The sequence below is a fragment of the Meriones unguiculatus genome, chromosome 17, assembly GCF_030254825.1.
Source record: "Meriones unguiculatus strain TT.TT164.6M chromosome 17, Bangor_MerUng_6.1, whole genome shotgun sequence".
Taxonomy (NCBI): Eukaryota; Metazoa; Chordata; class Mammalia; order Rodentia; family Muridae; genus Meriones; species Meriones unguiculatus.
The window spans coordinates 4,509,178-4,521,903 of record NC_083364.1 but is presented as its reverse complement, the minus strand read 5'-3'; the positions used below and the strand labels follow the sequence as shown (position 1 = coordinate 4,521,903).

General features: G+C 47.6%; 1 protein-coding gene across 3 annotated transcripts; it reads right to left on the bottom strand.

The window, feature by feature from the left end:
• Nucleotides 1-6,048: 6,048 nt before the first annotated feature.
• Cd320 (CD320 molecule) lies at nucleotides 6,049-11,917 on the bottom strand. Of its 3 annotated transcripts, none has more exons than XM_060370939.1 (5): nucleotides 11,705-11,917; nucleotides 8,591-8,716; nucleotides 7,156-7,389; nucleotides 6,650-6,832; nucleotides 6,049-6,516 (listed from the first exon to the last, which is right to left on the bottom strand). In XM_060370939.1, the coding sequence occupies exons 1-5, from the start codon at nucleotides 11,835-11,837 to the stop codon at nucleotides 6,374-6,376; spliced, it is 819 nt and encodes a 272-aa protein (XP_060226922.1). In that variant the 5' UTR covers nucleotides 11,838-11,917; the 3' UTR covers nucleotides 6,049-6,373. The 3 variants fall into 3 exon arrangements, with proteins under 3 accessions (XP_060226922.1, XP_021508555.1, XP_060226923.1); XM_021652880.2 differs by having other exon boundaries at nucleotides 6,650-6,811; nucleotides 11,705-11,913; XM_060370940.1 differs by lacking the exon at nucleotides 11,705-11,917 and adding an exon at nucleotides 11,352-11,637.
• Between the last annotated feature and the right edge of the window lie 809 nt (nucleotides 11,918-12,726).

Below are 12,726 nucleotides of genomic sequence, written 5' to 3'. Positions count from 1 at the left end.
TGTTAGTAAAGCATTTGCCCAGCAATACACAAAGTCCCGAGCTCCATCCCCCCGCACCAATAAGCCAAGTGTGATGGCACACCCTTCAATCTCAGCACTGGAGAAATGGAAACAGGAGTATCAAGAGTTCAAAGCTATACTCTGTTATACAACCTTGTCTCAACAAGGCCAGGAGGACACTCTGTCTCAACCTGACCACTACCTGAGTCACAAGGGCTGTAAGGCCAGCCAAGTATACCTTGGGTATTCAGGGCCCTACCCAGCCTTACAGGAGAACAGTTTTCCAGATTGCCATGAGTGGACCATTAGATTTAAATACAAATTTAGAGCTGGGGACAATAGCAAATGCCAGTAATCCTATCACTTGTGAGGCTGAGGCAGGAGAATCACAAGTTCCAGGTCAGTGTAGGTTATAGTGAAAGAGTCAAGAAAAAAGCAGGAGTGGAACTGTGGAGATGGTTCAGAAGTTAAGAGCAGTAGCTGCAAGTTTGATTCCCAGTACCCAAGTGGCAGCACACACCATTTGTAATTCCAGTCCCAGGAAATATGATGTCATCTTCTGGACTGCATGAGCAGCAAGCACACATGTGGTACACAGATATACATGCAGACAAAGCATACATATACATAAAATAAATGTTTCTCTGAAGGCTGGAAGAGGCCTCACTTGAAGTGTTTACCTTATAAGCCTGCAGACTTGAGTTCCATCCCCAGAACTCATGTGAAAAAGCCAGGCATGACAGCACACTTGTAATCCCAGCAACTTGAGTTCAGGCCGGTGAGAGACACATCCCAAACAAGGTAGAACGCACCTGAGGAATGACAACCCACCCAAAGTTGTCCTCTGACCTCCATACATATATGCATACACATCCATCACACATGCAACCTACTGAAAACTCGTAACATGCACATAAGCCCTTAACTTGAGAAGGAAAGGACTGCTGAGAGTTCAAGGCCAGCACAGGCTACACAGTGCTAAAAAGAGAGATATACATATAGGTATTTAAACCTCAACTCTGATACTATGTGGTCCATGTAATTTAATTTCTGCCACCTGTAAAAAAATGACCACAGGCAGTGGAAGTAGTCCTATCCAGCAACTGAAAAATGAACAAACAAGAGGTGGTTAGCGTACATGATGGGATATTGCTGAGCTGCAAAACAGAAGAAAATGCAGGCACATGCTCCAGCTCAATGACTTAGGAAAACACTGTGTTCATGGAAAGGCTGACCATAAATATCACATATACAGCCATGTGTATCCCTCACTTTTGTGATATCAGCTCTTGGGAAGCTGAGGCAGAAGGATTACCCCAGGTTCCAAGCACAGATTACAGTGAATCAAAACCACTTGGAGATATGTGTGACTGTATCTAAATAAAAGAAGAAAAAAAATCACTTCAGGTGTAGTTCTGTGTGACTTTAATCCCAGCACTCAGGAGATGGATGCAAGATGGATCAGGAGTTCAAGCAACCCTCAGCTATCCAGTGATTCAAAACCACCCTGTGATATGAAATCCTGCCAAAATAAAAAAACAAAAACAAAAAATAGGGCCAGAGATATTGTTGGGGGTTGTTCTGATGCTTTATTTTGATGCTAATTGCTGGCCCTCAAGATCTAGTTATACCCATCCTTGTTTTGTAAACCTGCCTAAGACATTTTACCTGATTGGTTCATTAAAGGCCTATACATGGGCAGGGCAGAATGGGGTAGGCATGGCTATGGTTCTGGGGCTTTGGAGTTCAAGAGAATCATGGGAAACAGACAGATGGGAAGAGAGGAGGAAAGAGAATGCCACAGTGGGTTAGCATGGAGAAGAAACCATGTGGGCTGGGAGGAAGGACTCCAATAGTGGTGTAAAAAGGCCCATATGAAGAATACAAACAAGTACCATGGGATTATGGATAGAAGGTAGTCCAGACAGAAAGGATTAAAGTGGATGGCATTGGATGGGGGCTGGCAGATGGATACTGAGGTTATTCAGACAGCATAGGTAGGAATATCTGCCCAGCCCAAGGTAAATAAGGCAATTATAAAATCTAACAGGTGCCTATGTCTCATTATTTGTGAAAGTGGGTTAGATAATACTGTGTGATAATCTTAGGGCTAATAATAAATAATATATAGCCCAATACTCATTCTTTTTTTTTTCTTTAATTTACAACAAGATATGTTTCATCAGTTAAAGGTGCTTGCTTCCAAGCCTGGCAACCTGAATTTGACTCTTAGGATCCAAATATTGAAAAAGGAACTCCTGCAAGTTGATCTTTGACCTACACACAGCCACCATGGCATGCAAGTACACAGATTCACACACATAAAACAGAATAAATAAATGTAGAAACCACACAGGCAGAGAAACGTGTGTGTGTGTGTGTGAGAGAGAGAGAGAGAGAGAGAGAGAGAGAGAGAGAGAGAGAGAAAGGGGAGAGAAAAGAACAAAAAAGAGAGACTATTTGTGTGAAAACTCCCGATCAGAGAGCCACAGAAAGTGATTAGCTGCTTTGGGTGAAGGGCTGGGGAGAAGAGATGGGTGGAGAGTAACTGTTTCTAGGAACAGGGCTTCTTTTTGGTAGTGGTGATTGCTCTTCTATCAGGGAAACAGGTATCTACAGTGCAGGCTACGCTCAAACTTGTGATTCTCCACTCTCAGCTTCCCAAGTGCTGGGATTACAGCACCAAGTCCCATGGGATTAGGGTTTCTTTGGAGTGATGAAAGCCTCTCAAAACTAGACTGAGATGGTGACCACACAACACTGTAAATATGCTAAAGGCCACTGGACTGTGAGCTTTGAGATGGTTAATGGGTAATTTTAAGTTATGTGAATTTTCTTCTTTGAAAAAAAAAAAAGGAAAAAATGGTCAGAATAGCACAAGGATACCCAGGATCCCTCCTTGCCTCCCCATAAAGCCCTGGCACACCCCTTCCCAGCAACCTTCACACCACTTAGAATTTACTGACCCTTCCCTCACCACACGCCTGAACCTGAGCCCACACAGACCACGGAGCCTCCACATGCGCTGCACAACACCCCTGAATGTCAAAGTCCATGACTGGGGTGAGAATGGCACGCCAGCTGCCTAGTTTGCCAGAGTAGGGCTACCCTTTCCCCTAAGTATAAATAACAAGAGTAAAGGAGAAAAAGAAGGCGGCTAGGGACATAGCTCAGTTGGTAGAGTGTCTGCATACACAAAGTATAATCTGTATGGGAAATGAGGTAATTCTCCCCCCTCAACTCACTCCTTTAATCCCATTAGTTCTAATACCTGGGATTACAAGAATGAGCAACCACACCTGGCATATACAAAGCCTTGGGTTCTATCCCCAGCACCCCATAAAATCACGCATGGTGGTACATGCCTATAATCCTAGCACTGGGGAGGGGAAGGCAAGCAGAAACAATAGTACAAAGCCATCCTTGGCTATATAAATTCAAGACCACCATGGGTTAGATGAGACCCTGTTTCCAAGTAAGAGATCCTACCTGGGCAACCACTGCTTTGCACCGTGGGACTCCCAATGTCTTGAGAAAAACCCACAATCAGTTAAGTCCAGTAGGCACATGAAAGAGCCCAACTTTCACCAAACTGATAAAAGATATTCCCACATGTTGACATAAAAGCAGCCCTAACCCCAGAGGACGGCAGCTAACCACCTGGAACCACACATTGCAGAACCACAGTGAGACAGAACACTATGGCAGACCAGGTGTGGTGGAACACAACAGTAACCCCAACAATGGGGAAACTGAGCCAGAAGGATCAAGAGTTTGAGGCTAGCCTGTACTACATAATGACACCTTTCAAAAGAAATAAAAGCACATTGTTTAGAACCAAGTAAGGGGTGGTTTGCCCCAGAGAGAATCCAAACACTCCAGATAACTCCAGATTCCAGATGTCTGCACAAGTAACAGGTGAATTTATTGTCCAGCATGGACTCCTGACACACATAATCCTGGCCAACTGTGGCTTGTGGCTCACTAGCATAAGACATAGGTAAAGGTAAAAGGAAAACCTTTCTCCCCTAACTAGCCTAAAAACAAAATTTATCTTCCAGTTTTTGGATAGATGGATGGATAGATGGATGGTTGAATGGGGTCTCACTATGTGCTCCAAGCTGACTGGCAGTTCAAAATCTTCCTCTCTTAAAGCTGAGATTACAGAAATGCTTTTCTCCCAACTAAAAATGGCCTGCTATGGCTCCTCCTTCTACCCTCCTTTCTCCCTCCCCTCCCCTCTCCTTTCATGTCTTCTGTCTCTGTCTCTGTCTCTGTCTCTGTCTCTCTCTCTCTGTGTGTGTGTGTGTGTGTGTGTGTGTGTGTGTGTGTGTGTGTTGGTCAAGCTGAGGACCCAAAAAGTGATTGTCCACAGGGCCAAGAAAAGCCTTGTTCACAACCCAGCTCCCAGAGGCTCTACCATCCGTCAATCACCCCCATCCTGGCTGACGCATCAACTACTATTTTAAAAACCCAGGCCCAACACAGTGCTCTAATCCAGGCTCTGATTCACCCACCTTTCCTTGAAACAGACTGGGAGGGAGTAGAGTCCTAGAACCAATGCAGTTCCCACCCTCATTTCAGGAAGCCCTCCTGGTGTTCTCTACTCTCTCTCTCCTCTCTTTCTTTCTCTCTCTCTCTCTCTCTCTCTCTCTCTCTCTCTCCCTCTCTCTCTCTCTCTTTCTCTCTCTAAGCAGCATCACATTATCAGTAACCAAGTCATTGCCTACCAGGCATCAGAGCTCCAGGAATTCTTTTTGTTGGGATTTGTGTGTGTATGTGTGTGTGCTTGTGTGGGAGCTTGTGTGTGTGTGTGTGTGTGTGTGTGTGTGCGCGCATGTGGATACCTGAGGTTGATGACAGGAATCATCCTGGTTTGTTCTTCCACCATATTCAATGAGGTAGGATCTTACCAATCAGCTTGCTCTGAGTAACCTGCCTCAGCTTCCTGAGGCTGGAATTACAGGCAGGCAAGCAGGCAGGCAGGCAGGCCTCCACACCCACCTAGCATTTACATGGGTTTTGGGGATCCCAACTATGTTTCCATACTTGTGCAATGAGTACTTTAATCACTGAGGCATATCCCCAGCCCCTTCTCTTTATTTTTGAGGTAATGTTTCTCAACGAATCTCAAGCTCTCAATCTAGACTATCTGGCCAGCAAGTCTCTGGAATCCCCCTTCCTCATACCCACCCGCAGGAATAAGGTTACAGGCAAATCCAGCTTTCTACATGGGTACTAAGGATCTGAACTCAGGTCCTCTTACATGCACAGCCTCAGAATTCCAAAACTCACAATGGGACCCCACGTTAATAGGAGCCACCAAAGATGCCAGTGGGGCACTCCATTTTACTTGGGAATTTAAGGGCTAGGAGTCTGAGAAGAGTTTTACCTTGTTACTCAGAAATCAAGTTGTATGGTAACTGTATTTTCTTGTTTTCTGTATTGTTCATGCTCAGGCATCTGAGACCTCAGTTACCACCTGGGGACAGGCCCTCCCTCCAGGGCTAACTCATTGCTAGACAGTAAACAACCTGCCAGCCTATCTCATAAAAGCAACCAACCGCATCTAGGGAAGAGAGGAAACAAGGTCTCCCTGTATAGCCCAGACATTCCTTGAACTCCAGATCTTCAGGCTTCAACCTCCCCAGTGCTAGAATTACCGGTATGTACAATCAAACCTATTACTTCTAATTCCCCTACCTCCCCTTCCCAACTGCTAGAATTATGGCCCTGAAACAACAGGGAATAGCTAAGTTCAAATCAGGATCGCCCAGCTTTCACGTCACAGAAGTAAAAGCCATGACAGAGGAATCCTCAGTGAGGAGACACCACCTCAGCTCTCCTCTTCTTCTGTTAAACCCACTGTTAACGCAGGTGGCCTCAACACTCAGCCCCACTTTCTGAAGGAGGCGGAGTAGCAGAGGACATGTCCAGGACACAGTCCCATGTTCTCTTGGCTGAAGTCTCCCTCTTTGAGAGTAGAAGGGAATCCAGTAGAGACCCGCAGCTGTCCAGGCCAAGAGAAACAGAGGCTAGAGGCAGGCAGAGGAGATGAAGGAACTTTAATGGCCACCCATCAATGTGAGCAGCAGGAGTGTCTAAAACAGGGTAGCTCCATTTCTTAGGATCATCCTGGGGCTGGCCCCTCAATCCTGACTATGGCAATTCTCCATCCAAGCGGTCCACATACAAAGGGAGTATCTGAGGAGCCCCAGTCTCTAGGACCACATCTGTAGAAGCTTAAAATCAAAGTTTTCTGTGACCAAAAGAGTCCAGGTCTCGAAGCTGAGAAGCCAGCAGCTACCTGCGTGTCCCACTGTGGCTTTGTCCAGTCTGACTGTACTCAGGGCCAGGCGGTGACCATGAGTCCTCATATAAGTGATGTTTTCCTTTCTGACAGCAGCAGGGACTCCTTCACTGCCACCAACAGTCCCGGCGGGGGCAGGTAACCCTGACTTCGGAGTCGTAACAATATGAGGAGTGTGGCAGAAACCAGGATAGCACTTAACACCCCTGTAGGGGATAGACAAATGGTCAGAGGAGTGAGGCAAGAAGGGCAGAAGCTACCACATCCTAATATGTATGTGGTCTTCTGGGTGTTTCCTCCAATCACCCCAAGCTTCTCACATGGGAAGGCCTATCTTACCAGCAGCTGCAATAACCCCGTAGGCATTTGGGTTTCGGGATGGGTCCCCAGCAGAGGCAACTGTGGCATTTCTGAAAGAAGTCTCATTCTCCGGGGTAATAGAAGTCCTTGTTGTTGTGGCATTCTCCTCCTGGAAGATCTTGTCTGTGTCTATGTCAGTGTCTGCAATAAGCCCAGGCATCACTAGTTGAGAGACACCTAAGGCTTAGCAGTGGGGTACATAAGTTCTCCGGGTGTCCTGATCTAAGACTGAGTAGAGTTGGTGAAATAACTACTCCTGATGATATCTTGTCCACCACCACAAAGAGAAGGGCCTAGGAGGATGCACGTGTTCACATCCTCAATCTAGTCACACATTATGCATAACCTAAACACGTCACCCCTGAACTGGACCTCTGGTACCTAATCTCCACCAGGACAGAGCATCATAGTTCTGTCAAGTTACGAACTCTTATCTGCCAGCCCTTCCCACCCACACAGGTATACCAAGATCCCAGGGCACGCACCACAACTGAGCTCATCACTGGAGTCGGGACAGTCTGAGTGGCCATCACAGCGCCAGGTGTGTGGTATACAGACATCACCCAGCATGCAATGCAGCTCGCCCTCCTGACAGGGCTGGTGGCCACAGTTGAGAAGTTTCTTGTCAAAGTCAGCAGGGCAACCACTGATGTTATCACAGGAGCAAGGAAGGGCAGCCAGTGGACGGCACTGCCCATTCTGAGCACATGGCTCGATCCCTGAAACATAAGGTCAATCAGATTCCAAATCACCACGCAAGAAAGTGCAGTAAGACAGGCATGGTGGTGCACACTTTTAATCCCAGCATTTGGAAGGCAGAGGAAGACAAATCTCTGAGTTTGAGACCAGCCTAGTCTACATAATGAATTCTAGAACAGCCAGGGCTATGTAGAGAAACCTTGTCAACAACAACAAAAAAAGGGAGAGGCAGGAGAAGCCCAGTACTCTAGTTGCCCAATTCCCTCTAAATCCTAGCTTCTAAAAGCAGCTGACTGAGCTGGAAATGGTATCTCACTACTTTAGCTACTCTAATCCTAGCACTTAGAAGGCAGGAGCGGGTGGATTTCTGTGAGACTGAAGCTAGCCTGATCTACACAGAGAGTTGCAGGCTGGCCAGGATTAGATAGATGACAGACAGAGAGAGCTTCCCCAGGGCTCAGTAGATAACTCAATGGGTAAAGTGCTTGCCACACAAGCACACGGACTGGGTTTGATCCCAGTACCCGTGAAGACACCAGGCGCAGCATGCACGCCCCCGACCACCATGCTGAGGGTGCAGGTGGCTGGACCCTGGAGCTCCTGGGCCAGCCTGTCTATCTGAAGCTGAAAGCCCCAATTTTATCAAAAGATGGTCTCAAAAGGTAAGATGGAGAGCAATAGAGAATAACACTAATGCCAACCTCTGCCCCCCCACCACCACATACACACATGCTGGCAAACACACCTACACACACATGTACCCACTAAATAACAAAATAAAAACAGCTGACCCTGTGTGTAAAGGCTAACCCCACATAACGTCTCTACCCACTACTCTTGTCAATTCTACCTTCCAATATCTAGTCTTCCCTTCAGGTTCCTACCTTATTTGTTCAACCTCCCTACAAGCCTGCCTTCAACTCCAACTCTTTTGGTTTTGTTTTTATTTTTTTATTTAAAACAAGGTCTCACTATGTATCTCTGGTTGGCCTGGAACTCTGGTTGTATTGCTGGCCTCAAAGTTACAGAAACATACCTGCCTCTGCCTCCAGAGTGCTAGGATTAGTCCCAAAAGTCTAGCCCCATGGACTCCACCTTGCCCTGCTTTGCCAGCCCCATCCACCCAGCCCTATAACCAAAGCATTTTCCTAATCCCCATCTCTATAACTAACACCAGTCCAAATATCCATTCTGAGGCCCTCTCCAGGAATGGCCACTTACTACACTCCTCCTCGTCACTGCCATCAGAGCAGTCCCGGTCCCCATCGCAGCGCCAGGAGAAGGGCACACAGTAGCCACTGGTAAGACACTGGAAGTTGTCTGTCATGCACGAGCCAGCTCTGGGGCCTGAGAGATGAACATAAGTGAGGCCTGGGTTGAGGGTGGGAAGTGGGGTTGGGGGCTCAAAGCACGCAGTCAAGCCATGTGCCAGGCTGTAGAAACATTGGCAGCTACCCTCTGCAGAGCACTGTATGTGCTGTTTGGGCCCTAGAAGTTCATGGATGCTGCTAGCTAGACAGAGCTACACTCTCCAATCTACCAAAACACTATGACCACACAGAGCTGGTAAGAGAATCAGAACTCAAACTCTGATCTCACTGTCCCTTAAGGCTCCAGATGGCCAGATAGTCTACACTAGAGACCTCTAAGCTCCGTGGTTAAACAGGTTGGGGGAAGAGCTGTTCCCCAATATGCTCTGCAAAAGGCTCATGATCAAAGTCAGTGGGACCTATTCTAACCAACCTGCTTAGAAAGGGGACATTGAGAACCTGGGTAATAAACCTGCTCAAAAGGCAGGCATAGTAGTGCATGCCTGTAATCTTAGCTCTCAGAAGGTTGGAGGCAGAAAGATCCTGAGTTCAAAGCCTGCTCGGGCTACATAAGACCCTACCTCAAAACAAGAAAACATGCTTAGTCACCAAGCCTGTTGCCTTATCTACTAAATTTCCCAGGTTAAAACATTCTGCATAGGGCTGGACGTATGGTTCAGCAGTTAAGAGCAGTATCTGCTCTTCTAGAGGTCCTAAGTTCAATTCCCAGGAACTACATGGTAGCTCACAACCATCTACACCCTTTATTGCCCGCTTCTAGCATGCAGGTGCACATGCAGACAGAGCACTCATAGACACAAAATAAATAAAATATTTTAAAAAGAAAAAAAAACATTATGCATAACCTAAACATGTCACCCCTGAACTGGACCTCTGGCGTCTAATCTCCACCAGGACAGAGCATCAGAGTTCTGTCAAGTTACGAACTCTTATCACCCACTAGCCCCTGGCACCCAGACCCTCTCACAACCAAATCTAAATCCCTTCCTTCTCTATCAATCTCCCTTTATCCTGGCCTCCTCCTTGTAGTTCATCTAAGAGAGATTTATGCCTTCCAAAGCCCAAAGGCCCTTCTTCCACTCTGTATTCAGACCCTTCTGCATATCAGGCAAATATTCTACCATTGAGCTATACTCCAGTTCCAGCCCACCCTATCCTTCCACTCTATACCTGTGATTCCTCTGCAGCCTTCAGGTCTCAGTGTCTTATGCACCCGTAGGAAATTCTGCCTCCCCAACTAACAAGAGCCCCTAACTAATAACATCCATCTTCCTACTGACTGGATACCCTCAGTGAAGGTCAGGGACTTGGCCTCATGACCCTGTCCAGGTCAGTGCCTGACAGTGTGTGGACAATAGGTCATGGGAGGGTCCACATTGAGTTCAGATGAAATATAAGCCTTTCCTGGACTCTGAACTGGGAGGCTAGGGCTGTTTGCTGCTCTTGAGGGGCAGGCAGTGAAGTGACCTGGTGCTTGAACAGGAAGGAAGAAGAGACAGGAGGGGGCCCTTGGAATGGCCTACCTCACACACACAGCCAGAGCCACCAAGAACCCTCCCTTCCTCTCCCTACAGTCAAATACAATTACACTTGCATACCACACAGTCCAGGAGCTCTCTAGAGCTGAAGAACTGAGAACAAGCCCTGGCTACCTTCAACTGCCTCCAGGCATAGCCTCCAATCCAGACCTAACAACAACTCACAGTCCTCCTCTGTCTGCCATTTCAGACATCTTGTCCCTAACTTTCTGGGTTTTCTTGGAGTAGGCCCAGAGCTATGCAGACCTTGCCTCATGGGGCAGTTAATCAGACAGTAGTCAGGATGATCCATGATTTCTCCTTCCAGCTTGTTTCCTCATCTGTAAATGGGGACTACTAAGGCCAGAAAAAAAAAAAAATGCTCAACTGTAACCCTTCAGCTTTTGGGAAGCTGAGACGAGAGGACTGCTTGGAGCTACAGACCATCCAAAAGTAGGAGGTGACCCATAAAACTCTGCCAGATAAGTGGCCCACACCTATAATCCATGTGGGGGGAAACTAAGGCAAGAGTCACAAGGTCCAGTTCAGCCTGTTACCCAGTGAGACCCTGTCCCAAAAAATGTGAGCCAGTAGTGGCTGGAGAGATGGCTCAGCAGTTAAGAGCACTGGCTGCTCTGCCTGCCAGAGGACCTGGGTTCAATTCCCAGTACCCACATGGCAGCTCATAACTGTCTGTAACTCCAATTCCAGGGATCTGATACCCTTAAACGGATACACATGCAGGCAAAACACCAAAGCACATTAAAAAAAAAAAAAATGTGAGCCAGTGCCTTTCTTTAATCCGCCCAGCCTGGTCTACATAGCAAGTTCTAGCAACTCAAAACATAATAATAACCTAAAAGCCAAACTCCAAACAGTAAGACCTATTCTCCTGTAGAGTGAACGGTCAGTGGTGGCCCACGGTCACAATGTGGACCTCCTGTTTCTGCCTCGGACAGCTGCCTGACCATGGTTCACAAGTGAAATATATGCCAGGGACCGCCATTCCATTCTTCCTTCCATTCTCTGAGGAAGGAATCCAAGGAGAAACAGAAGCTCTGAATGCTCCACTGAATGCTCCAAGAGCAGCCACAAAACTTCAGGCTCAAGACCGAGGGTTTCCGGAAGGCATACCTGCTGCAGATATGTGCCAGGTGACCAGCCCTGCCTGGTGAGAGGTCAAACAAATTCAGAAGTCAGAAACATAAGCCTTCCAGCCCACGTTGGGCTGAAGGACGACTTGGAGGTGACACGAACCAGGGCAGAACGAGAAGGGAGAAACTGGGCACCAGGCAGCAGAAGACAGGAGGAGAGAGCCACGTGGAGTCCCCTCTTCAGGCACAGATGGGCTGGCTTGTCCCCACGCTAACTCCAAACCCGCGTGCTGGGGGAGTGTCTGAGACAGATGGGTTGCGCAGCCAATAGTGAGGCTATGCCAGCTTATGAGGGCGGGAAGAAAGCAGTGAAGAGACGACGGGCTCACTCACCCGAAATCCGGACCTGGGTCTGGGTCGGAGCCGGGGCTGGGGTCGGGGAGGCCTCTAGGCCTAGTCCGAGACCAAGGAGCAGCCACAGTGCCAGCCCCAGGGCCGCTGCCCGCCCAGCTCCGCCCCGTGCCATCCAACCGCTAGCCGTATCGCTCCAGCCACCGAAAACACTCAGAAGGATGCGCTCTGACTCTCACGCATGCGCAAATAAAGGCAGGGGGAGTGGCACCTGTGAACCTAAAACCGTAAGTACCAGAATACAAGGATCCCGGAATCTACGGCTCCTCCTGGCATTTTCCCAGCAGCAAAGCCTGATAGGTTTGGGAACCTAGGCCTCCAAATATACTCCCAGGTACTCTACAGGCTGAGAAAGAGGACCACAATATCAAAGCCAACCTAAGCTATTAAAGGAGATCCTGTTTCAGAATAAAAATCACCAAAACAGGTCAGGAAGCCAGGGTTTCCTGTGGTTCAATGGTCGAGCGCTTGCCTGGATTCCTGAGGCTCTAGGTTTAATACCTAGCGCCAAGAAAATAACCACATCAATCTGAAATAATAAACTTTCAGGGCTTTCACACATATACTACTGCAAATATCACTACCCAATGGTCCCAATAAATATGGCAGCCACACCCCGTGAACACTCCTCAGCAGGTCTCTCATGCTTTGGTGCCACCTACGAGATTTTATTTATTTTAGCTTTATTGTCTGATTACCGACTAGAGTGCCAGCTGCAGGTGGGTCAGGATGTTGGCTTGCTGACTGCTGTGTCTTGAATGCCTGGCACATGCAGTGAATGAGGTAACGAAGAAATGAACAGTTACCGGCTTTCAACCTTGGCTGTCCCATCTATTTAGATACCATCCTAACCTCGTAACCTCTAGTTCTCACAAATTTGAGACTATTCTGACATTCTCATCCTCGGGGGTAGGAGATGGATAGAGGATTGGCAGCATTTAGGTTTTCTCATCCCACTTCCACTCAGTGGGTGGGTGCATTAAAAATGATCTCCAATATGCCTG